Here is a 25709-nt window from a genome sequence, read left to right on the forward strand (position 1 = left end):
AATGGGGCAGACGAATCCGCAATGGCGCTGATAGATCGTTGTTTGGCTTGCGATATCGCGGGACGTTTGACTGGGTTTCGAATACGTTTTGTGCAAATAAGAAGCTGGTTTTGGTAGAAGTAAAAGCGTTGAATCGCGAGCAGCTTTCTTCTAAGATCGATCACTCGATTACTTGCGATATTGCAGGTATTGTATCTTTGATGCGTTGTATAGTTTGTGATACTGCAGGTATTGTATCTTTGATGCGTTGTGTAGTTCGTGGTGTTGCAATGTGACGCAATGGCGCTGATGGATCGTTGTTTGGTTTGCGATATCGCGGGACATTTGATTGGGTTTCGAATACGCTTTGAGCAAAGAAAATGCTGCTTTTCGTAGAAGTTTGGGATAAGATTGGTTACTGTACCTTGTTTCACTTGTGAGGATCTGCTTTTCTATTAGCGGAACGATGGTAGAGAAGAGACGCACGTTGAATCACGAGCAGCTTTATTCTAAGAGCGATTACTTGATCGATTACTTGCGGTATTGCAGGTATTGTATCTTTGATGCGTTGTGTAGTTTGTGGTGTTGCAATGTGACGCAATGGCGCAGACGAATCCGCAATAAAGCTGATGAATCGTTGTTTCGTTTGGCTAGAAACGGTTTGATTGGATTTCGAATACGTTTTGAGCAAAGGAAATGCTGTTTTTTATAGAAGGTGGGTATAAGACTGGTCATTTTACGTTGTTTCACATTTGAGGATCTGCTTTTCTATTAGCAGAGCGATGGTGGAAGAGAGGCGCGCGTTGAATCGCGAGCAGCTTTCTTCTAAGATCGATCGCGATACTGCAGGTTTTGTATCTTTGATGCGTTGTGTAGTTTATGGTGTTGTAATATGACGCAATGGGGCAGACGAATCCGCAATGGCGCTGATGGATCGTTGTTTGGTTTGGCTAAAAACGGTGTGCGTTTTGAACAAATAAAATGCTGTTTTTTATAGAAGTTTCATTGGGTTTCGAATACGTTTTGAGCAAAGAAAATGCTGTTTTTGAGAAAAGTTGGGTATAAGATTGGTCATTGTACATTGTTTCACATGCGAAGATCTGCTTTTCTATTAGCAGAACGATGGTAGAGAAGAAAAGCGTTGAATCGCGAACAACTTCCTTCTAAATCGATTACTCGATCGATTACTTGCGATATTGCAGGTATTGTATCTTTGGTGCGTTGTGTAGTGTGTGGTGTTGTAATGTGACGCAATGGCGCTGATGGATCGTTGTTTTTGGTTTCGCTAAAAACGGTTTGCGATGTCGCTGGACATTTGATTGGGTTTTGAATACGTTTTGAGCAAATAAAATGCTGTTTTTGATAGAAGTTTGGGATAAGACTGGTCACTGTACGTTGTTTCACACGTGAGGATCTGGTTTTCTGAGACACTGTATTTGTGTATTTGTACTTTTTAAGTCTAATTTATTTTGTTATTGATGTAGTATTGGAATTTGTTAGTAGTAGATTGTTGCTGCGTTATTTATATTAATTATATAAGGTGTTTGGTCATTCTTGGTAGAAATTTCAAAAAATGGTATGTATTAAGAGTCAAAAGTCGAGAATAATAAAATTATATTTAAGTACCTTTAAGTTTGAATGATAAACAACAATTAATCAGTACAATTTTTATTCTTGTTGCCTTATTTATATTAATTATATAAAGTGTTCAATCATTCTTGGTAGAAATTTCAAAAAATGATATGTGTTAAGAGTCAGAAGTAGACAAGATCGAGAATAATAAAATTATATTTAAGTATCTTTAAATTTAAATAATAAGCAACGATAAATCAGTACAATTTTTATTCGAAATTCTAAAATCAAATTTATAAAGAAAAATTTCTAATTCTAATTTATTTTGTTATTGCTGTACTATTGGAATTTGTTAGTAGTAGATTCTTGTTGCCTTATTTATATTAATTATATAAGGTGTTCGATCATTCCTGGTAGAAATTTCAAAAAATGGTATGTATTAAGAGTCAAAAGTCGAGAATAATAAAATTATATTTAAGTACCTTTAAGTTTGAATGATAAACAACAATTAATCAGTACAATTTTTATTCTTGTTGCCTTATTTATATTAATTATATAAAGTGTTCAATCATTCTTGGTAGAAATTTCAAAAAATGGTATGTATTAAGAGTCAAAAGTCGAGAATAATAAAATTATATTTAAGTACTTTTAAGTTTGAATGATAAACAACGATTGATCAGTACAATTTTTATTCATATTATTTTGAATTTATTTCACATTACTTGAATATCTTATTAATTTTATTATTCACTATTTTATTTTTACACATTATTTATACCAAAATCAAATTTGTTGTTCGTGATTATTATTAATCCTACTTCAGGTCTTCATATTGTTGCTTCTAAAATGTTATCAAGAACCCACCAAATATCCTGCAAACGTGCACAGCGCTCGACGATTCCCAAATGAAAGCGGAAGGTTGCAACGAAACGCGATTTTAAACGCAATTTCCGTCGTTTCCACGAGGAAAACGCGTACACGCGTTCTCCTGAGGGCGTTGCACGCGTAAGCCTACCGTTTAACACTCAGCAATCTGATTTTCTCGGCGAATTTACTTTTTCTATTAGCGGACCGTGGAGGGAATAGGATCCGTGAAATTGCGGGAAGCTCTTTTCTAAGATCGATTACTCGGTGGATGGCACGCGTCAGCGATCAAGGAGAGATTGCTGGTTCTTGATTCGAGCCGATCTCCTTCGTTCTTCTGCCGATAATGGCGTGGCTTAAGTGTTTGATCGCGGTTCAAATCGGATTCCGTTTGTGTGCTCGGAGACTACGTCTGCTTTGGAACTTCTTTGACTAGCGTGTTGTTTGAGGGGATTTTTTTAAGCTGTGGCCAAATACGCGTTCCATTTACGTGCGTTAATAGAGTATTAATTAATAAATATTTATTACAATTGTGTATTAGGTTTTGCAGTTTATGTCAGTTTATTTCAACTGTGTATTAAGTTTTGCACCGTTTTATGTCTGGATATTTCTTCACTTAAAGTGGAATTATTTTACTATTATTTTCTGTTTTGTTGAAATGAAAGTGAAAAATAATTACTAACTCAGGAACATATCAGAAAATCTTATTCTATATTCTCCTAAATGTTTCTCATATTTATTTATGATTGTCCCTAAATCTTTCTTTTATCATATACACAATAGTCTGTGTTAGAAATTCTTTGACTAGCGTGTTGTTATCAGTGATATTCTAAGTTGTAACTAAATTCGCGTTCTATTCGCGTGCGTTAATATAAGTATTCATTAATAAATCTTTATCCCAATTGTGTATTAGGTTTTACACCGTTTTATGTCTGGATATTTCTTCACTTAAAGTGATATTATTTTACTATTATTTTCAGTTTTGTTGAAATGAAAGCGAAAAACAATTACTAATTCTGGAACTTATTAAAAAATCTTATTCTATATTTTCTTAAATGTTTGTCATATTTATTTATGACTCTGCCTAAATTTTTCTTTTATCATAAATACAATAGTCTGTGTTGGAACTTCTTTGACTAGCGTGTTGTTTGAGGGGATTTTTTTAAGCTGTGGCCAAATACGCGTTCCATTGACGTGCGTTACTAGCGTATTAGTTAATAAATCTTTATTCTAATTGTGTATTAGGTTTTGCACCATTTTATGTCTGTTTCATTGACGTGCGTTAATAGAGTATTCATTAATGAATCTTTATTCTACTTGTGTATTGTGTATTCCAATTGTGTACACCGTTTTATGTCTGTATATTTCGTCACTTAAAGTAGAATTATTTTACTATTAGTTTCAGTTTTGTTGAAATGAAAGTAAAAAATAATTACTAACTCTAGAACATAGGAAATCTTATTCTATATTTTCTGCCTAAATTTTTCTTTTATCGTATATACAATAGTCTGTGTTAGAACTTCTTTGACTAGCGTGTTGTTATCAGTGACTTTTTTAAGCTGTGGTCAAATATGCGTTCCATTGGCGTGCGTTAATAAAGTATAAATTAATAAATATTTATTCCAATTGTGTATTAAGTTTTGCACTGTTTCATGTCTGTTTCATTGGCGTGCGTTAATAGGGTATTAATTAATAAATATTTATTCCAACTGTGTATTAAGTTTTGCACTGTTTTGTGTCTGTTCCATTCACGTGTGTTAATAGGGTATTAATTAATAAATCTTTATTCCAATTGTGTATTAAGTTTTGCACCGTTTTATGCCTGTATATTTCCTCACTTAAAGTGAAACTATTTTACTATTATTTTTAGTTTTGTTGAAATGAAAGCGAAAAACAATTACTAAGTCTAGAGCATATTAGAAAATCTTATTCTATATTCTACTAAAAGTTTGTCATATTTATTTACGACTGTCCCTAAATTTTTCTTTTTTCATATATACATTCAGGATAAGAAAAATATACAAATATATTTATATAAATATTAAACATATATTTTTTCATCCTATAATGATATTTGATCACGATTTTGACATCTGCGAATATTCATCAACACATCTGTTGATCGACTACTTTAATTAAGAAAAAACCTATCGAAATTATTATTGTAACTACATTATAATCATTAAATAAGCTTCTCAAAAATAGAAGTCTTGTTAGATCAAATTCTCGTCCTCGAAAATGGTATAAAGTTATTAAAGTAGCACGATTTCCTCCAGAATAAGAAAAATATACAAATATTAAACATATATTTTTTCATCCTATAATAATATTAGATCATGGTTATGATGCCTGCAAATACTCATTAACACATCTGTTAATCGATTACTTTAATTAACACGTTGACGCAAATGACGTCTATAGCCGTCAGATCCTTGACAATATCTAAGTAAATGACGGCTATAGCCGTCGTGCATATTTTAATCAATACAAAAAGAACAGCGTTAATACAAAGTGTAATTAATTATATTATATTAACGTACACTTATTAATTATTAAGTAACACGTCTAGAAAAAAGGTGAAGCATGCCAGACAACAATCGTAAAGTCAAAAATGTTAAAAATAAACCTATTGAAACGGACTTTCAGAAAATGAAACCTCGACAGATCGATTTGCCAACTCAAAACTATCGAACGATTAATAAAATCTCGTAATTGTCCTTAATTAATAGATATCGTGCGATATTCCGACGTGGACGACGTCGAATCGAGCCTTGGTATACACGGAAACCCGATTAGAACGAAACGCAACGGCGATTTTTATCCGCAGCGTCGCGACGCGGTCACGGCTATGCAAATTTCGAGGGTGGCGTAATAATTTTATGGAAATTGCTGGCCCTGCAAGGAATTCAGAAACGCGGTGGGGACCAGCCAGCGTATCGAAGGAGTATAAAAACAGACATCCTCGAGTTTCGATGAGGACAGCTTGTTCGCTTCGAGGCCCTTTTTTATTTATCTGGTCGATTATGCGAGCATTTTTCTGTAAAAATTGCAAAGTATTGCAAGTAATTGTTTTATGATTCAAAGTTGAAGGGTCCTTTTTTATTTATCCGCTGGATTTTGCGAGCGTTTTTCTGTTAAAATTTCTATGATTCAAAGTTGAAGGACACTTTTTCATTTGTCTGGTGGATTATGCGAGCGTTTTTCTGTTAAAATTGCAAAGTATTGCAAGTAATTGTTTTATGATTCAAAGTTGAGGGGTCCTTCTTTATTTATCCCCTGGATTATGCGAGCATTTTTTTGTTAAAATTGCAAAGTATTGCAAGTAATTGTTCTATGATTCAAAGTTGAAGGGCCCTCTTTCATTTATCCAGAAACCATTTCTTAGATTATGCGAGCGTTTTTCTGTTAAAATTGCAAAGTATTGCAAGTAATTGTTCTATGATTCAAAGTTGAAGGTCACTTTTTTATTTATCCGCTGGATTATGCGAGCATTTTTTTGTTAAAATTGCAAAATATTGCAAGTAATTGTTCTATGATTCAAAGTTGAAGGACCCTTTTTCATTTATCCAGAAACCACCCGTTAGATTATGCGAGCGTTTTTCTGTTAAAATTGTAATCTGAGTTAAAATTGTAAGTAAAACTTCAAACCTTGTTTCAAACATCGAGATAACGATTTACAGTGAAACCTGTTCTAACAAGACATGAATTCAAAGTCGATTTTCTCGAAAACAAAGCCTCGAATGAAAAACTGTTACTCTACTTTTTCGACCTACTTTTTTATGAGAAATTTAGATAGAAATTTAATTATAGAGCAGAATTATATTTTTTGCAGGATGGTCAACATTTTCAGCAATTTCTGTAATAATAAAATTTATTACAAACGTGAAACTTTGTTTCAAACATTCTATTTCATTACCTGTTCGCAATTTATGTATGCCATGGAGACAGCAATTTACAATTAGACATGAGTTCTAACGAAAGGTGGTCAAATGCACCGCCATGCACTGCAAAAATTCAAAGTCGATTATCTCGAAAACAAAGCCTTGAATGAAAAATTGTTATTCTATATTTTCGACTTATTTTTCCACGTAGAATCACTATCCCTCTTGATTGTACCACCAGTTAGTGATCGCCTTGTATAATTTTTGATTGCAAGTTCACTGTGTTGCGCATTTGTGTACATATTCCATCTTTTTTCCTTCATTCATCGGTCAATTCAGTTTCCAGGTTGCAATTAATAATAGAGTTGAGTCAGGATAGCATGGCGCTAACCTTGGTAATATTGGTTTAAAAAATCTCTCATAGCTAGGAAAATATTTCCCTAATATTGCAAGTATTTATCAACACAATCTCAATCGAGACAATGATCTACAATGAGATCCATTATTTCTGGACGTGATTAAGTGCACCAGTAGCTGACGAAAATTCAAAGTCGATTTTCTCGAAAACAAAGCCATAAATGGAAAATTGTTATTCTACATTTTCGACTTATTTTCTTATGAGAAATTTAGATAGAAATTTAATTAGAAGAGCAGAATTATGTTTTTGGCAGGATGACCAACATTTTCAGCAATTTCTGTAATAATCAAATTTGTTAGAAACTTCAAACGTTATTTCAAACATTCTCTCTGTTCTAACAAGACGTGAATTCAAAGTCAATTTTCTCGAAAACAAAGCCATAAATGAAAAATTGTTATTCTACATTTTCGACTTATTTTTTATGAAAAATTTAGATAGAAATTTAATTAGAAAAGCAGAATTATGTTTTCAGCAGGATGGCCAACATTTTCAGCAATTTCTGTAATAATCAAATTTGTTAGAAACTTCAAACATTCTATCTGTTCTAACAAGACGTGAATTCAAAGTCAATTTTCTCTAGAACAAAGCCATAAATGGAAAATTGTTATTCTACATTTTCGACTTATTTTTTATGAGAAATTTAGATAGAAATTTAATTAGAAGAGCAGAATTATGTTTTTGGCAGGATGACCAACATTTTCAGCAATTTCTGTAATAATCAAATTTGTTACAAACATTAAACGTTGTTTCAAACATTCTGTGTTCTAACAAGACGTGAATTCAAAGTCGATTTTCTCTAAAACAAAACCATAAATGGAAAATTGTTATTCCACATTTTCGACTTATTTTCTTATGAGAAATTTAGATAGAAATTTAATTAGAAGAGCAGAATTATGTTTTTGGCAGGATGACCAACATTTTCAGCAATTTCTGTAATAATCAAATTTGTTACAAACATTAAACGTTGTTTCAAACATTCTCTCTGTTCTAACAAGACGTGAATTCAAAGTCGATTTTCTCGAAAACAAAGCCATAAATGAAAAATTGTTATTCTACATTTTCGACTTATTTTTTATGAAAAATTTAGATAGAAATCTAATTAGAAAAGCAGAATTATGTTTTCAGCAGGATGGCCAACATTTTCAGCAATTTCTGTAATAATCAAATTTGTTACAAACATTAAACGTTGTTTCAAACATTCTGTGTTCTAACAAGACGTGAATTCAAAGTCGATTTTCTCTAAAACAAAGCCATAAATGGAAAATTGTTATTCTACATTTTCAACTTATTTTTTATGAAAAATTTAGATAGAAATTTAATTAGAAGAGCAGAATTATGTTTTGGGCAGGATGACCAACATTTTCAGCAATTTCTGTAATAATCAAATTTGTTAGAAACTTCAAACATTCTATCTGTTCTAACAAGACGTGAATTCAAAGTCAATTTTCTCTAGAACAAAGCCTCAAATGAAAAATTGCTATTCTATATTTTCGACTTATTTTTTCACGTACAATCACTATCCCTTTCGCTTGTACCACCAGTTATGTATCAGCCTGTGTATCTTCCCAGCAACGTTCAAGATTTTAAGACTCGCGTCCTAAACGTAATTCTTGATCGACGTGATAAATATTCCATGGCAGCGCTGGCTATTTCCTTTATCCCCCTTTTTCGCCACTCTACGTCTCGAATTTATGTGTATCAATTCGCGGCTACGGCCACCGCTGCTCGAAGGGTATTTACGATAACGCGTTTACCCGAAATTTTCACCGATAGCATGCAATTTATACGCGTGCATATCCACGCGTACGTAGAACCGTGTGCACCTGTGCATGCACCAACCTTCCGGCTAAGATCTGATCGATAAAGGCCAGCGTATCCTCCTCAGGCGGGAGTTTTGCACTGGCAGAAGCAATTTCCAGATTATCGGATCAGGAGGGGATGTGCTTAGGACTCTACGCGCGACGTCGATCAATTATTGTTCGTGAAAGTATTAAATCGTGACGTTACAAGACAAATACAGTGAAATCTGATTTTGTGCGATTTTGTTTTTGTGCAATTTTATTTTTCTGCGACTTTTTTCGTGCGATTTATGAATCTCAGCGGCGTTGACAACAGTTTAACGTGCGACGATAATTTAAGGAACTCTGATTACGTGGTCGTCATTTTTTATGCGATTTGTTTTGTGCAATTTTATTTTTGGGCGACTTCTTTCGTGCGATTTATGAATTTCAGCGACGTTGACAACAGTTTAACGTGCGACGATAATTTAAGGAACTCTGATTACGTGGTCGTCCTTTTTTATGCGATTTGTTTTGTGCAATTTTATTTTTCTGCGACTTTTTTCGTGCGATTTATGAATCTCAGCGACGTTGGCACCAGTTCAATGTGCGACGACAATTTAAGGAACTTTATATCTGGACTTCGCGATGCTTTGTTCGTTATGGTAGCAAAAAACAAATCAATTGAAATCCTATCTTCAAGCGACGAAAGCGATTTTGGACCAATTCGTCACGAGAAGATGCGCGTTTTGGATTACGAGGAGTAACAGCGAACTATTTAACCCATTCGCTGCCAAGACCAAATTATATGAAGCTATTTTCATTTCCATTTATATTTGGAGTGGTATTGTTTACCAAAGTTCTGACATTTCTTGGTAAAAGTACATATATTGTCATACATAATCATTTACATGCATAAAATCAAAGACGAGGCTATTCCTCCTACACCAAAAAAGAAAAACCCAACTCGCGAATGTAGAGTTTGTGCAACGAAAAAAATTCGCAGAGACTCGATATTACTGTCCGATTTGTCCTGATAAACCTCCATTATGTATTGGACTTTATTACAAATCCTATCATGAAGATAAATAATTATATGTGATTATGTTGCTATAAAATTTTGTTATAAATACACGATGAAGTTGATTTTTTATTAATTTAAATCTGTGGAAGATTATTCCCTTTAACTAATAATTGATCTATAATTTTTCTAATCAATTTTATTTGTAGTATTTTTTTCAACTTGTTTGCATTTGTATATTTATGTTTGTGGGCACAACAAATCTTTTAATTCAAAACCCAGATGATTATGTTGCTATAAAATTTTGTTATAAATACACCATGAAGTTGATTTTTGCTTAATTTAAATCTCTGAAAGATTATTCTCTTTAACTAATAATTGATCTATAATTTTTGTAATTAATTTTATTTGTAGTATTTTTTTCAACTTGTTTGCATTTGTATATTTATGTTTGTGGGCACAACAAATCTTTTAATTCAAAACCCAGATGATTATGTTGCTATAAAATTTTGTTATAAATACACGATGAAGTTGATTTTTGCTTAATTTAAATCTGTGAAAGATTATTCTCTTTAACTAATAATTGATCTATAATTTTTGTAATCAATTTTATTTGTAGTATTTTTTTCAACTTGTTTGCATTTGTATATTTATGTTTGTGGGCACAACAAATCTTTTAATTCAAAACCCAGATGATTATATTGCTATAAAATTTTGTTATAAATACACGATGAAGTTGATTTTTGCTTAATTTAAATCTCTGAAAGATTATTCTCTTTAACTAATAATTGATCTATAATTTTTGTAATTAATTTTATTTGTAGTATTTTTTTCAACTTGTTTGCATTTGTATATTTATGTTTGTGGGCACAACAAATTTTTTCATTCAAAACCCAGTATATTATAATATATTGAAAGTAGGACGAGTATACTCGTCTTGGCAACGCCTAACACCCTGCCAAAGACGAGTATACTCGTCCTTGGCAGCGAATGGGTTAATGTAATTTGAAAACTTCTCCATGTATATGTACAATGAAGAATGAAATGTTTTTACAATTTTTCCAGGTATAATTTAATTATTTCATTTAATCGAAAGCATTCTCTCATCTATTTCGTAAATAATTTATGTATTTTCTAAGTGCGACTTTTTTTATGCGGTCCCTGTCTGTCGCATAAAAAAAATTTTAGAGTTGTTTATTATATGCAAGTATTAGTAAAATTTCCAAATATTTTTTTGCACGATTTCTTTTATGCGATCCCTATCCACTGCACAAAAACAGATTTTACTCTATACAAATTGTAATTAATATTTAAAGAGAAAAGAGAAGACTCGTTTTCAGGGTAAAACGATTTTTTAAACTTATGAAATACTTTAGTGTATCGATACATAGTAAATGCTCATCACCAGCTCTTTTTTATTATTCAAAATTGAAACTACGAACGCTATTTTATTATTTTTTAATTTTCGTTTGATTTTGGTCTGTAGAATCATCTCTTAAATTCTCCATTGTCGAATATTCTATATAAAATATTTTCTTATGACAAAATGATGTACATCCAAATTTGTGTAAATTATATTTAAGAAGATATTTGTGTAATTAATTTTTGTAAACACAGACTGTACATTTCGATCGACAGTGGAGAGATGAAGCAGCTGCAGATATATACCGATACTTTTTCATTCGAATGGTGCAATTAATAGAACAGAAGTCAATTTATTCATGAAGCTACGTAAGCGTGCAGATACATTTAAATTAAGCAAGCTGTTCTCATTTATCTACCTTGGACGAACATTGCTTATATCTCAACTTCTAAGAAAGACGTGACAATAAAATGCAAACATTGGAGCAATTTAAAATCCATTAATAAGGCTTGGAACTTTTAACATTTTTTGCTGTTAATAATTGAAATACAGTCTTATGTATTCGAGCATGCTGAATCATTGAACAATAGATCTGTTTCATCGTTAATGCTTTTAAAATCGTACAGCTTGCAATTTTGCAAAATTAATTCCTGTAACGAAAAATTGCGAGGGTAACTAGACTTTTTCACTCATTCATTTCAATACTTCTCTTTTCTCGTTCAATTCATCCGTAGATTGGATGATTGTGTTACATAAAATTTGCTACATAGGAGCTTTTATTAACAAAATTATCAAACAGAAGAGATAATAAGATTTTCCGTCGTCGTGGAATAAAACAGTCGAATTATTAGCCCTCACAGCTGCTATTTTTAGATAAACAATGATTTTCTACGAAGGGTATAAAAATACGGGGTTTGCAAAGTTTATATCGGGACCAATAAAATTATTTGTTACCAAACAGATAGCAGCTGCACGCTGGAATTAATGTTAGAGGATCGCTGTTTGTTTTTTAAATTATTACAACTGTAAAAGCAGAATTGAATACGTTTCTGCCGACAGTGCTTCAGATGCTTCATTTAAATTGGATCCCCTTTGTTGGAGATTAAATTCAGCAAAATTTGCGTTGTTACGGGATTCAGCTTCATAAAACCACGCTGTTTATTGCGAAAGCCTTTTAATGTAATACAAACTGAACAAATTTTTCGCGTATCGTATCTCCGACAACATTCAAATTATTCAACAGTGATAACTTAAAAAATGATAACGATTTATAATCCTCGATATTTTTAGCATTTTTTTATGGAAATGTTCGTATCAGTATTGAAACAGATTTTTCTTTTTTTTCTCTTGAAATAAAAATCGCCTCATTTTCTTTAGAAATAATTTTTGGGGAATTAAATAAAAGCGTAGAATTGTACAATATAAAATGAATTAAATTTTCGCGGGATAACGAAAAACACCTGGACGTGTTTCTGTTAAAAATTTAATACATCTCTTGAGTGTCTTAAGTTACTAATACATTGTTTACAATAATAACAGCATTATTATCCGTTGTCATACTGATATACAACAATAGTTCCGATGTAATACTATTAGAACTTAAATTATTACAGAAAAACTTTTATTACTTCGTTAACAATTCCATGAAAACGTTCAGTTACAATGGTGTCCGATATATTTACAACTCTTCCATTTCTATATTTATATATGTATATATATATATATATTGAATCATTTAATAATTATTATAGAATAACCCCTGTATATAGAAAATACAATTCATAATGTATGTATATGTGTATACTTCCAATGTGGCATCGAGAAAAAAAATATATAGTTAATAAATTAAGTACTCTGCATTTGAACGTGATTTATGATAACACGAAAGATTATTGTAAACATCTCTAAAAGAACAGTTGGGTTCACAGCGTGTAAAATATATGGGAGTATTGCAACTGATGGTAGAACACCATAAACGCCACTGATGGGGGGAAACTACTGTTCAAATACTGCAAACATTAATTTCATATTATCGAAAGGGTCCCGATTCTCGTATGAACCACGGTTGTTTCTGTAAACAGCCAGAAATGTAACTGTAAACGCACGAAAGCGTACTAAGCATAGCAAACCGACTAGTTTTCACTTCTCTATTTGCAATAAACATTACTCGTAACGTCACAGTTACCATTCAAGGCTTCTGAGCCTAAAATTGCTGATTATTATAATCTGTTAAAAAGTGTCTTTTTCCCTTCGCGAGCTCTATTTAATTAGTTCTTAATTGGTAATCTCCATTCTGCGTGATGTATCTTACCCACGGTAGGGCTTGGTATCCGCTCTTCTCGATGATTTTCAGATATCGCACTTGAATCCCAGAGGTAGTGAAATATGGAATTTCGAATTTAACTTGAATGGGCGGTTTCCCTTCCACGTCTTCGCCAACGACTGACGGCAGGCCAAAATGTGCTCTCATCAGGTACTCCTTTCCGCCAGGGAATGACTTGATGAACCAAGTTATTGCACTCTGCTCGGGCGAATACTTCACACTGCCAATGGTAGTCTTAAATTTGGGAGAATCCGCGTCGTTGGGCACTGGGATTACTATTTCAACGTTGTTTGCCGTGGAACGTCTCTTGAACTGCGATCTTGCTTTTATCATGTACTCCACTCTGCTGTGAGCGTGTCGCTCGATAACAGATTCGATCCATATTAGAGGTTTCACGTGGGTGTTCAATCTGTACGACATCAATTCGAACTCTCCATCGGGAGGAATGAAGGATATAGTTCTGTCGTTTTCGAATCTGGATAGCCTGACGCACTGATGAAATTTCACGTCTTCCAGTTCTACCGATTTAGACTTCCCGCGCCCTGTAGACTCGAACAGAACTTTATCGTTAAGGCCTAATCTTAACTCTGGCATTCCGGACAGGTAAACTCTCATTTTTATGGCACCCACGATTTCCGAACTCAAGACATTTCCGTTGGCATTCGCTAGGAGATTCACCGATTCTATCACGTCAAGAAACACTTCGTTCTTACGATATTTTATGCCTTCCGATCTCCAAGATACGGCATTGGTCACAGCCATAGGAATGCGTGGTTGGATTTCGAGTTTATGTCCTTCTTGAGTAATGTACTCCTGTAAAATCTTACTATCCGTGGTCTGCGGATATCCAAAGTCTATCAACTCGTCCAGAAGCTCGTAAATGACCACAAAGTTGTCCCGTATGCTCTCCTCCTCCAATTCCTTGAAATACTCTTGCATTACTTGAACCAGTTTATGCAGGAATACAAAAACCAGCGAGATGTTCGCATTCTTTTTTGTAGTCGACACGATGTACAAATTATTGTATTTTATGTACGCGTACGTGCATTCAGAGGTTTGAATAATCGGCGTGAGATTGCCCTCCTCTTCGCGCTCCATCACCAACGGCATGAACTTCTCTATGACACCGGTCTCTATATCTCCACGATAATTCCGCGAGATCAGAACCTTGCCCTTCACGTCCAAAATGTATATCGCGGACGTAGACATCTTGAGACTCTGTTAAACTGTAAAGTAAAGAACGCCTATTCGTTATCCTATCTCTCAGATCTATCTTGATCGAAGATTACAAAATTACATTGAAAGTTGCATCGACAGGTGTAACAGAGGTTATAATAACAAATGGAAGAATATCAATTGAAATACGACAAAATTGGAGGCAAAATTAGATGTATCGTGGACAAAATTCGTATTGGAGAAAAATATGTGGAATTTAAACGAGATTGCGATAAGAGAATCCGTAGAAAGTACAACTTGACACTCGAGGATACGTCAATAATAGTGAACGCGTTTTCAGAGACAGATTCGTTGGTTATTCGAACACTTACACGCGCTTCCAATTCCTTAAGGAATATTAGTCCTTCGGTTATTTACATTGAAAGGAATTTCTCTTGGAAAATAGAGAAAAGAAGAGATTTTATTGACAAAGAAACCCTCCCCACCCAACAGCTTGAGTGCCACTGTGGACCGTCCTGAAGTTCCCCGGGACTGGCCGCGATCGAGGCGCATGCGTTGCCAACTTCGCGTCGGATATCGACCGGCTCTCCCTTCCGCGTCATTCGAACGCTTTATAGACGGCAATATTTGAGCCGTTTATTTTGAAAGTGACCTAACTCGATTTTTCAACTTTTTGACGGTTACCATGGTTACATGTACAACTTTATGTTACATATCAGTGAAGCATTTCAGGTTGCTTATATTCAGAGCAAATACAATAAATTTTTCACACATAAGTTTTCGGAGTCAATTAGATAACTGAGCCGTGTAATTTGAAAGTGGCCCAACTCCATTTATACGTCTTACTTCAACATATTTACTATTGATAATGTCGGAAAGCAGTGATGAAGGTAATTCCAATTAATAATTAGTAAGAATAATAATAATAATAATAATTAATTAATAGTTATGGAGAATCAGTAAACTGGCTAAGAATATGTTGGATGCGTTTTGTCAGGAATGAACCATAGAAAATTTTCTATAAGACATCGATGAATGAGAATGAAAATTTCAGGGTCCTGAATTTATTACCACGTCGGGGTAGACCAAGAAAGTTCGCAAATATTGTATTGACACCATTGTATAAAAATATTAGACAAATTACAACAGCAAAATTTAAGGACATAATTGACCTATTACGATACATACCACCAGAACATCATGATTTCTTCAAATCCCTTTCACACGCACAAACTGTAGACGAATAGTAAATTGTTTTGTAATAAATTTATGTTTGTAATTTTCTATGTTCTGTAATAAATTAAAAAATGTTTTGAATCGCATAAATTACGTTTCCGAAGTGTTTTCAACATATATAAAACAAATTCGGTATTGTTTTTTTTTCAATTTGAAACATCTTAAATTATGTTGAATGGACTTGGGCACCTTGAAATTTTATAACGAATCTGGCTGTTAATTTGAAAGTGGCCCAACTCCATTGTTGATAAGAAAACGCACGTTATTTACTTAATAATTGCCACTATTTTAACAGGAACTTTAAATTTAACATCTTTAGATACGCTTAAGCAGTATAAATCATTAGTATCCTATACGTATATTTTTAAATTCATTGAAACGCGAAACTTTAAATATCTCGATTTGAAGATAAATGGAGTTAGGCCACTTTCAAAATAAGCGGCTCATTTATATACTGCCAGGTATTCTGGTGAATTTTAACTCTTTAAGGCACGGAACTTTGGAAAATAGGAAGTTCCAGGTCGCAGAAAAATCTTATTTCTTTGAAATCAAACGAAGGTGGTTTCTTTCCATCAATAAAGGAATAAAACAATATAAAATAAACCTTTGTACATCAACGAAATCTACATCAACGTTGCATAACAACAGAGGGGCCCATTGGTGTTGGGTAACAAAATGCAGCATAGTGCGTCGAGGTAGGCAATTGTTCGGCACAAAAGCCGCATCGGCGATCGCTCAGTGCGATGTGCTCGCTATAAAGTATAAAAGAACCGGGTAAAGGTGATTGAACTTCGTTTAAACCGCGTGGACTTTGAAAGAGGAACGGAAGGTAGAAGATAGCGCGGAAATCCAACGATCTCTGTCTATTCTTGCGCCCCCCCATGGAACAGTACAACGATCTGGGGTCCTTTTAATTTTAAATTAAACCGTATCTCGCCGTGTAGTTCCATCATTGAGGCGTGAAAACATGATTGGTACGTATGCGTGGCGAGAAAAAAATTCGATCGCCTTGTTAGAGTTACTTGGGTAGAAAATTGTACAAAGAACTGGAAATGAATGTGGGAATTCGATCTGCAAAAGAATGCACAAAGACAGAGACCACTGGACAAAGGGTTGAGCTTCCACGTTGGATTCCGCATTTATTAAGAATAGCTGTGATAAAATTAATTTGTAGAGAACGATGTATACCTTTTTGAGAGAGTGAAAACTCTTTTACGTGTATAAAATCAATGTTAGTTTCGCAACAACTGAATAAAAGTGTTGTTAATGTGATGATCTAAACGAAATTAAATAAAATTGTAAAGTTGATCGCAAACTAAAAAATCATCAATAGAAATAAAGAGAGAGAGAAAGAGCCACAGAGAAAGTGATTCTTTAATGAGAAAAGTATAGTAAAATGACGATAGAAATTAAGATTAAGAGCAAAATTAAATTAATATCAACTTTTTCTATGTTACAGTACATTACTATCTTATAAGCAAAATAATAAAAAAAAATTTATATGCATTAGTAATAAAAACAGAAACTAACACTCGTCATAATATTCTGCTCGCTATTGTACTTTAAACTCTCTAACATATAATACTTTTGCAAACAACAAAAATGCATTTGTATAAAGCAAATTGCCAATTCTACCGCAAACAAATTGGAGAATAACTTACACTGAAAAAATCCCTCTCACCGACACGGTTTTTTCTGATAACGCGATTACGATGACGCTGCCAGCGAGTAACAAATCTTTTTGGCCACTTTATTCGAGCCGTGAAAAAATAAAGGGTCTGCAACGAATGTACGAGGCGACGAAAACTGTCGACGAGGCTCGTTAACGAAATCAAACATTTCGATGGAAGCATTCGACTGGGACGAGAATATTTGCGCGATAAACGAATAAATATCGTTTCCGTGTTAATCGCTGTACAACTTCGAAATCGTTCATCTCGTCGACTTCCGAATAGCTACGAAGAAGGAATATTTTATTTACCCGGACGCGATCGTCTCAGATCCAATAGCGGAACGCTGTTTGCACGACATTCCACGAGACATTCCATTCTAATTGAACGAGTCCAACTCGATTATAAGGTACAATCGTCAATAGGAAAAGAACTAGCAGTCCTTTGGCCGAGGAAATGCATTTTCTCCTTCTCTTTGTCCCCTTCAAAGCATTCTGCTCTCCTCTTTCACCGCACTCTTGTACTGAAAAAAATAGACAATTTCGTTGAATAAATATGTTAATCACAAAATGTAAAAATGGATGAAATAGATGTACATCTTTTTATTCTGATAGAATCGCGATTTTTAAACTTGAAGGACTTTACATACATAGTTTCATTCTACTTAAAAATGCTTATCAATTGTTATATCTCTAGCTTCATCTTGCTTAATGGTTGGTTAGAATACCAAGGACCACTTTTTTGATTGGTTTTAATATTTTAGATAAGACCAACCAGTGTGGTTGGTTGTGACTTGGTTGTAACTTTGTTTAATACTGATTCTAGTTTGCACTTTTTATAACTTATGTATGAACTGTATTTTAGCGACTGGCAAATCAGCTTGCTACCTCTCCTCTGATGTGAAGATGATAACTACCTTATAGTAGGGATAAGACTCCAAAAAGAATTGATTGGGCTACGCAGTTGGTTGACATGTTGGTTAGCTTTCTTCGAGGTTATGCCACGTCCTTATCTATTGAGTTAAGGCATTAAAGGTGCGAATCGTTCAAGATTCCAAAGCAACCTTTAAAACCTTAATTCTGGTATTTAGGAAAATTAAAGTACCAAAAAAAGGTAAGAAATATGTGTAGATCCTCAAAAATATCTAACACCATAAACTCATTTTTAATTAAGAGCGCGATCATAGTCGCAACGCGACATCAACAGAAATTAGAGAACTCGAATCGTACCGTAACCGCACACGCAGAACGTCGCATCCATCGTTGACACGGATCAAACCCTTCCATCGCAAGCGTTCACCACTGCTTCGTGTCCCATCATCTTTTCCATCCGAGCTAGCTCGAAATTTCTCCTCTGAACAGAACGAGCACAATCTTCCCGCCCCCGTTCGCCTTTCCTCCGTTGTTTTCCCAGCCTTTTGCGCCGCTCCCTCGCCGTTTCTGCCTGCAGTCCCCGCCTTTATTCCCCGGACACGTTGTGCGCTAGGCCGCAAAGCAATCCGACCCGTTCGTTCCCGGTCTGTCGATTCCTGCGGATGAAACGTCAATCCCAAGATAAAGTGGCGGAATGCAGAGAGAGAGAGAGAGGGCCAGGAATCTCGCGGGTGTATCGTTCGAGCTCCACCTACCCACGTTCGTTCGTTCGCGGGAGGATTGAAAGTTAGAAGAGGCGTCCAGGGAATCCGTCGCGACCGATAATTGAGACCTGGAATTAAATTAGCGGCACTTCGATTCCTCAACCTGACGCGCGCCACCCCCCTGTGTGGCTTGCCCGGAAATGCGTTGGCTGCCACGATCCGATCGTTTCCGATGGACCCTCGATGAGCATGGAATTGAATTAAAAGGGCTCACCAGCGAATGCCTCGATGAAGATCGGCTGTTAACCCATTCGAAGTCTGCACCAGCTGTAAGTGAGGATCGTCCGAGTGGAATATAAACTGGCACGGACGCAAGCAGTTTCTGTAAATGGTCAGACTCTGTAGTGGGTTGGTTCTTGTTACAGTGCGAAATGATCACTCGATTCTTAATGTGGAGCTTGATGAACCTTGGGAACTCGAACTGATGTGAATTAACCAGTTAAGTGCGTTCGACGTGTATACTCGTCGCACCAAATCTCTACTGCGGTGCGTTTCACGTGTATACTCGTTGTGTGAAATAAAAAATTACTATTCACTACAAAAATTCAAAATCACGATAAATGTAATAAAATAGCTTGAAATTTTGTAAACTATTTTCTTCTTTTTCTTGTTTATTCTTGCTATCTTCAATTTTTCTTGTTTACGTATTTTATTATTTCTTGACAATTTTCAAGCTTTCACTAAGAATAACGTATTCAGAAACGAATTGTTAGCTTTTTTTTACGAATAAAAATGGTAAACCTTCCTCGTTTCTCGTAAAATGTATAATAGTACCATTTTCCTTGCGTTCGACGTGTATACACGTCGTGTAAAATAAAAAATTATCATTCACTACAAAAATTCAAAATCTCGATAAAATGTAATAAGAACATTATTTAGTGGTATGTGTTCTTCATATATATAGCTTGAAATTTTGTAAACTATTTTCTTCTTTTTCTTGTTTATTCTTGCTATTTTCAATTTTTCTTGTTTACCTATTTTATTATTTCTTGACAATTTTCAAGCTTTCAGTAAAAATAACGTATTCAGAAACGAATTGTTAGCTTTTTTTACGAATAAAAAAGGTAAACCTTCCTCGTTTCTCGTAAAATGTATAATAGTACCATTTTCCTTGCGTTCGACGTGTATATACGTCGTTGCTTGTTTTTAATTCCGCACCCTGTGCTGATCTTTTCAAACTAAATTCCACAGTTAACTGGTTAAAAAAGATTGGCGATATATACTATGACTTGCGGAATTTAGAATCTGTTGGTTTTCGTTGGAAACCAATTACAAAAATTAATCTCTTGTCCTCGACTGAGAAGAGATTGCATTTCTTTACAGATATATATTTCTAAAGTTTGTTTATATAAAAGACACATTTAATTAGTAACCAATGCTTTAGATCCTCGGCTCTATATGTTTAAATCTCAGTTCAGTTCTCTAAAGAGAGAGAGTGCAAGGAAAATGTCACTTCCAGTGGAAATAAAGAACACTATAGAAAAAATAAATTGCTATTAGTTATTTATAAAATCCATATCCAACAAAATCGAATTGAAATATGATTAAATAAATTTCACCATTCGGATTTTAACCAGTTAACCGTGGAATTTAGTTTCAGAAAATCACCACCAGGTGAGGAATTAAAAACAAGTACATACTATTATACATTTTACGAGAAACGAGGAAGGATTATTATTCGTCATTGTTATTCGTCAGAAAAACTGACAATTCGTTTCTGAATACGTTATTCTTACTAAAAGCTTGAAAATGGTCAAAAAATAATAAAATACATAAGCAAGAAAAATTGAAGATTGCAAGAATAAACAAGAATAATAAGAAAATAGTTTACAAAATTTCAAGCTTTGTATATAAAGGAAACATACCACCAAATAATATTCTTATTACATTTTATTGAAATTTCGAGTTTTTATGGTGAATGGTAATTTTTTATTTCACACGACGAGTATACACGTGAAACGCACCGCAGTAGAGATTTGGTCCGACGAGTATACACGTCGAACGCACTTAACTGGTTAAACATTTTTGTAAATAATTCAAACTCTAGCATGTACATTACGTAAATTTTGTAGATATTCTAAGTTCAAGCCTACTAAGTAGACTGTAGACTGCATACGCCGCATAATTTACTCAAATGGAAGCCATGGAAGGCTACGAGCGCACTCCAACGTACAGGAACCGCGATTGGCCAAACTGGTTGCTACAAAAATAAGTATAAATACCTGGAAAGAAAACAAGACAAGTCCTTTCGCAGATCTTACGACTTGTTTACAGAGTAGCCAGGATCTTTGCAGATCAGGCTATCCTTTCTTCGCAAACAACCCCTTCTTCCATCTCTCCACGAGCTCAGTAACTACTGATTGCATCCAAACTCGAACCGCGACTCTGCCATACAAATACGAGACGTACATAATGTAGTAAGGTCGTGCCCATAACATCGTAAAACTTAAACAGTCTGCGCAAAAACATTTGCACATTGTCGTTACATTAAGCGCGATCTTGATCGCCACAGATTGTATTGTGCCACAACTGTTAACTAGTTAAATTTGCGCTATGATATTTACATTCACCTGTGTGCTGTGCCACAACTGTCAGCTAGTTAAATTTGCAGTATCATATTTACATTCGCCTGTGTACACATTGATGCGCTGTCATTAAGCGCACTCAATTACAGCAGTCTGTTTATGTTCCATTGTATGTAATGCAACATGATATATCATGTTTATGTTATCGACAGGAGTTAATATTGTCAATCAGGACCAAGAAAGCTAAAAAATAATAATAAAAAAAGTAGATAATATTCATTTAAAGCTGAAGTAAGAAATGACTATGCTTAAGCAAAACTCTAGCCCTACGTTTTCATCTTACTACTGCAGTGTTAAGAGTATTGCTAACGCAACATGATATATCGTGTATATGTTATCGACAGGAGTTAATATTGTCAATCAGGACCAAGAAAGCTAAAAAATAATAATAAAAAAAGTAGATAATATTCATTTAAAGCTGAAGTAAGAAATGACTATGCTTAAGCAAAACTCTAGCCCTACGTTTTCATCTTACTACTGCAGTGTTAAGAGTATTGCTAACGCAACATGATATATCGTGTATATGTTATCGACAGGAGTTAATATTGTCAACCAGGACCAAGAAAGCTAAAAAATAATAATAAAAAAAAGTAGATAATATTCATTTAAAGCTGAAGTAAGAAATGACTATGCTTAAGCAAAACTCTAGCTCTACGTTTTCATCTTACTACTGCAGTGTTAAAAGTATTGCTAACGCAACATGATATATCGTGTATATGTTATTGACAGCAGTTAATATTGTCAATCAGGACCAAGAAAGCTAAAAAATAATAATAAAAAAAGTAGATAATATTCATTTAAAGCTGAAGTAAGAAATGACTATGCTTAAGCAAAACTCTAGCCCTACGTTTGCATCTTACTGCTACAGAATTAAGAGTATTGCCAACGGTTGCCAATGTTCAACCCAACGCACCTTTTATCGTACTCGATCCAAATGTTAATTAACCACGGAAAAAAGCTATTATATTAATATTTACATTCGCCTGTGTACACATTGATGCGCTGTCATTAAGCGCACTCAATTACTGCAGTCTGTTTATGTTCCATTGTATCTAATGCAACATGATATATCATGTTTATGTTATCGACAGGAGTTAATATTGTCAATCAGGACCAAGAAAGCTAAAAAATAATAATAAAAAAAGTAGATAATATTCATTTAAAGCTGAAGTAAGAAATGACTATGCTTAAGCAAAACTCTAGCCCTACGTTTTCATCTTACTGCTACAGAATTAAGAATATTGCCAGCGGTTGCCAATGTTCAACCCAACGCACCTTTTATCGTACTCGATCCAAATGTTAATTAACCACGGAAAAAAAGCTCTTTTCTTCCAGCAGTATGTAAATTCGCTTTGTAGGCTTGAAAACGCGTTCGTATACTGGCAGCGCTCTTACATGTTTCCAGAATAAATTCCTTTAAACCGTCAAAGCTTTGAGCGGCGCCCAGTTTGTGCTCGCCTTCCCTCCATATTTTCCAAGAAAACGAGAATCATTAACCCGATCCAGCCTGGCTGGAGATTATTTTCGCAAGGCATCAAAGAGATTTTTTCGTTCCCCGCGCAGCCAGGTAAAACGATACCCGTTCTTTGGCGGTGGATCCATTAGGATCCCCCGTGAAACCTCGTTCTGGGAACGCGCAACGGTTTATTCGAATGTTTACGCGCGGCGAATCGAACGGTTAACCGTAGAAATGAGAAATGTTTCAACACGATCCGCGATTAGATGCCGCGTGGCGATACCACGCTCGTGGCGAACGTTGGATCGCGTTAAATTACGCTAACGGGACATGCGACGTTCTTTTATCGGTGAACGCGGCACGAAAAGGCCTCGCGTGAGGTCGCGTTAAACGATAAAGCTGACAAATCGTTTCGTTACCAGCATGAATAACGATTGCGAGTCGTGTTCTCGCGCGTTCGTTCTTCATGCTCGACTGCCCCACCCTCGAACTGATTACACGCCCTTATCTCGAACTCTCGATGGACACGCGAGTACCACGAAATCGAGCCTCACTGCGTTTCCAGTCGAGCATGCTTGTTAAACGTATATTCTTTTACAGTTTAGAGGAACAAGAAATCTAACGGGGATGGTGCGATATCTTTTTGTTACTGTTCGAGATGAGTGGAAGATCGATGCGCGAAATGCGTGAACGTGGTCAATAGTTTAAGTAAAGCGAGTAACAGCGACAATCAGAAACGAATTTTAATTAAATATTCAGTTTTCTAAAGTTGATACTACATTGCTTTGATTTTGGTTCTATATTGTCATTCTTGTCGTGTCACTGTTGAAAAAGACAGAAAATTTACAGTATTATTACAGTAGAGCAGAGAATATTTGAAAAAATTGTGATATTCGTCAAATATCTCAAAGCAAACCAATCTGAATCACAGTTAATGAACAATCTGAGATATTTAATTAGTCAAATAGCATGCGATGTGTTTAATTTGGACAATTGTACTCATTTTTCTAAAACTGATACTACATTGCTTTTATTTTGCTTGTAAATTGTCATTCTTGTCAATGTCACTATTGAAAATGAAGAAAATGGTAGAAAAATATTACAGTAGGACAGACAATATTTGAAAAAATTATGATGTTCATCAAATATCTCAAAGCAACCAATCTGTATTCATTCTCGCGAATCACAGTTACTGAACAATTTGAGAAATTTAATTATTCAAATAGCATGCAACACGTCTAATTTGGAAAATTGTACTCATTTTTCTAAACCTGATATTACATTGCTTTGATTTTGCTTCTAAATTGTCATTCTTGTCGTGTCACTGTTGAAAAGGATAGAAAAATATTACAGTAGAGCAAAGAATATTTGAAAAAATCGTGATATTCGTCAAATATCTCAAAGCAACAAATCTGTATTCCTTCACGCGAATCACAGTTACTGAACAATCTGAAGTATTTAATTATGCAAATAGTATGAGACATGTTTAATTTGGACAATCGTACTTATTTTTCTTAACCTGATATTACATTGCTTTTATTTTGCTTCTAAATTGTCATTCTTGTCAATGTCACTATTGAAAATGAAGAAAATGGTAGAAAAATATTACAGTAGGACAGAGAATATTTGAAAAAATTGTGATACTCGTAAAATATCTCAAAGCAATCAATCTGTATTCTTTCACGCGAATCATAGTTACTGAACAATTTGAGAAATTTAATTATTCAAATAGCATGCAACACGTCTAATTTGAAAAATTGTACTCATTTTTCTAAACCTGATATTACATTGCTTTTATTTTGCTTCTAAATTGTCATTCTTGTCAATGTCACTATTGAAAATGAAGAAAAATGATAGAAAAATATTGCAGTAGGGCAGAGAATATTCAAAAAAATTGTGATATTCATGAAATATCTCAAAGCAACAAATCTGTATTCCTTCACGAATCACAGTTACTGAACAATCCGAGATATTTAATTATTCAAATAGCACGCGACGTGTTTAATTCGAACAATCGAAGTCCAACTGCAACGTGCTGATTACAATTGCTTTGCATTACGTAAATCCTTTCTTTATTAATTTCGTTTAATTGTCCGACGAATGTTAACGGAACGCGGTTTATATTCTCTATTTAAGTGTATCCACGATTTAATGATTCTACAGCGAAGGCAAGCTGCGGGGTGAATAGGGGAGAACAGAAATGAATATTCGATGTGCGAGAGCTTTTGTAAACCTATTTGGTATGGAGCTACCTCGTAATTGAAATTACAATTCAATTAAAACTCGCTACTCGTTTATACCGCGTGTGTTTAAAACAATTAATAATTTCCACGGGACGCGGATCCGAGTTTCTGTGCATTCATTGATACACGCGCAGCTGCGAAACGTGAAGCCAATACGTTTTACCAGTTTCACAATTTTATACGCGCAGTTTGTAAATCCTGTCCACTTGTCGAAGGAAATATCAGTATTTATTTAATCACTCCACCATTTTTACCTTCGAAACGGCTCGAACGCAGAAATTGCTACGAAAATAATATCGCAGAGAGAACCGTGTAAATCCGAAAATATCCGTTTCGCTGAAATTTCTTTATATCGCGTCGTATAAATAGCGGAAAAAACGGAGCAGAAAAATTAAAATCATTTCTGGGGGGGAAGATGAACCATCTTGCTGCTGTCGTTTCGCTTGAGATTCGTTCAATTTTCCGCCACGATTCCCCGCAGATTGTCCGCCTTAACCCTTTGAATGCT

At 34.5% G+C, this 25709-nt stretch overlaps 1 protein-coding gene across 1 annotated transcript; it reads right to left on the reverse strand.

Moving 5' to 3' along the window:
• Positions 1-12345: 12345 nt before the first annotated feature.
• Positions 12346-14904, reverse strand: Ap-1mu (adaptor protein complex 1, mu subunit). Its single transcript, XM_076907104.1, has 2 exons — positions 14747-14904; positions 12346-14425 (listed from the first exon to the last, which is right to left on the reverse strand). Exon 2 carries the CDS (start codon positions 14406-14408, stop codon positions 13140-13142), a length of 1269 nt encoding a protein of 422 aa, XP_076763219.1. The 5' UTR covers positions 14409-14425; positions 14747-14904; the 3' UTR covers positions 12346-13139.
• Between the last annotated feature and the right edge of the window lie 10805 nt (positions 14905-25709).

Source organism: Xylocopa sonorina, chromosome 15, assembly GCF_050948175.1.
Source record: "Xylocopa sonorina isolate GNS202 chromosome 15, iyXylSono1_principal, whole genome shotgun sequence".
NCBI classification, from domain to species: Eukaryota; Metazoa; Arthropoda; class Insecta; order Hymenoptera; family Apidae; genus Xylocopa; species Xylocopa sonorina.

Coding starts and splice junctions, on each gene's coding strand:
- Ap-1mu (XM_076907104.1), bottom strand. CDS start 14,408: ATGTCTACGTCCGCGATATACATTTTGGACGTGAAGGGCAAGGTTCTG.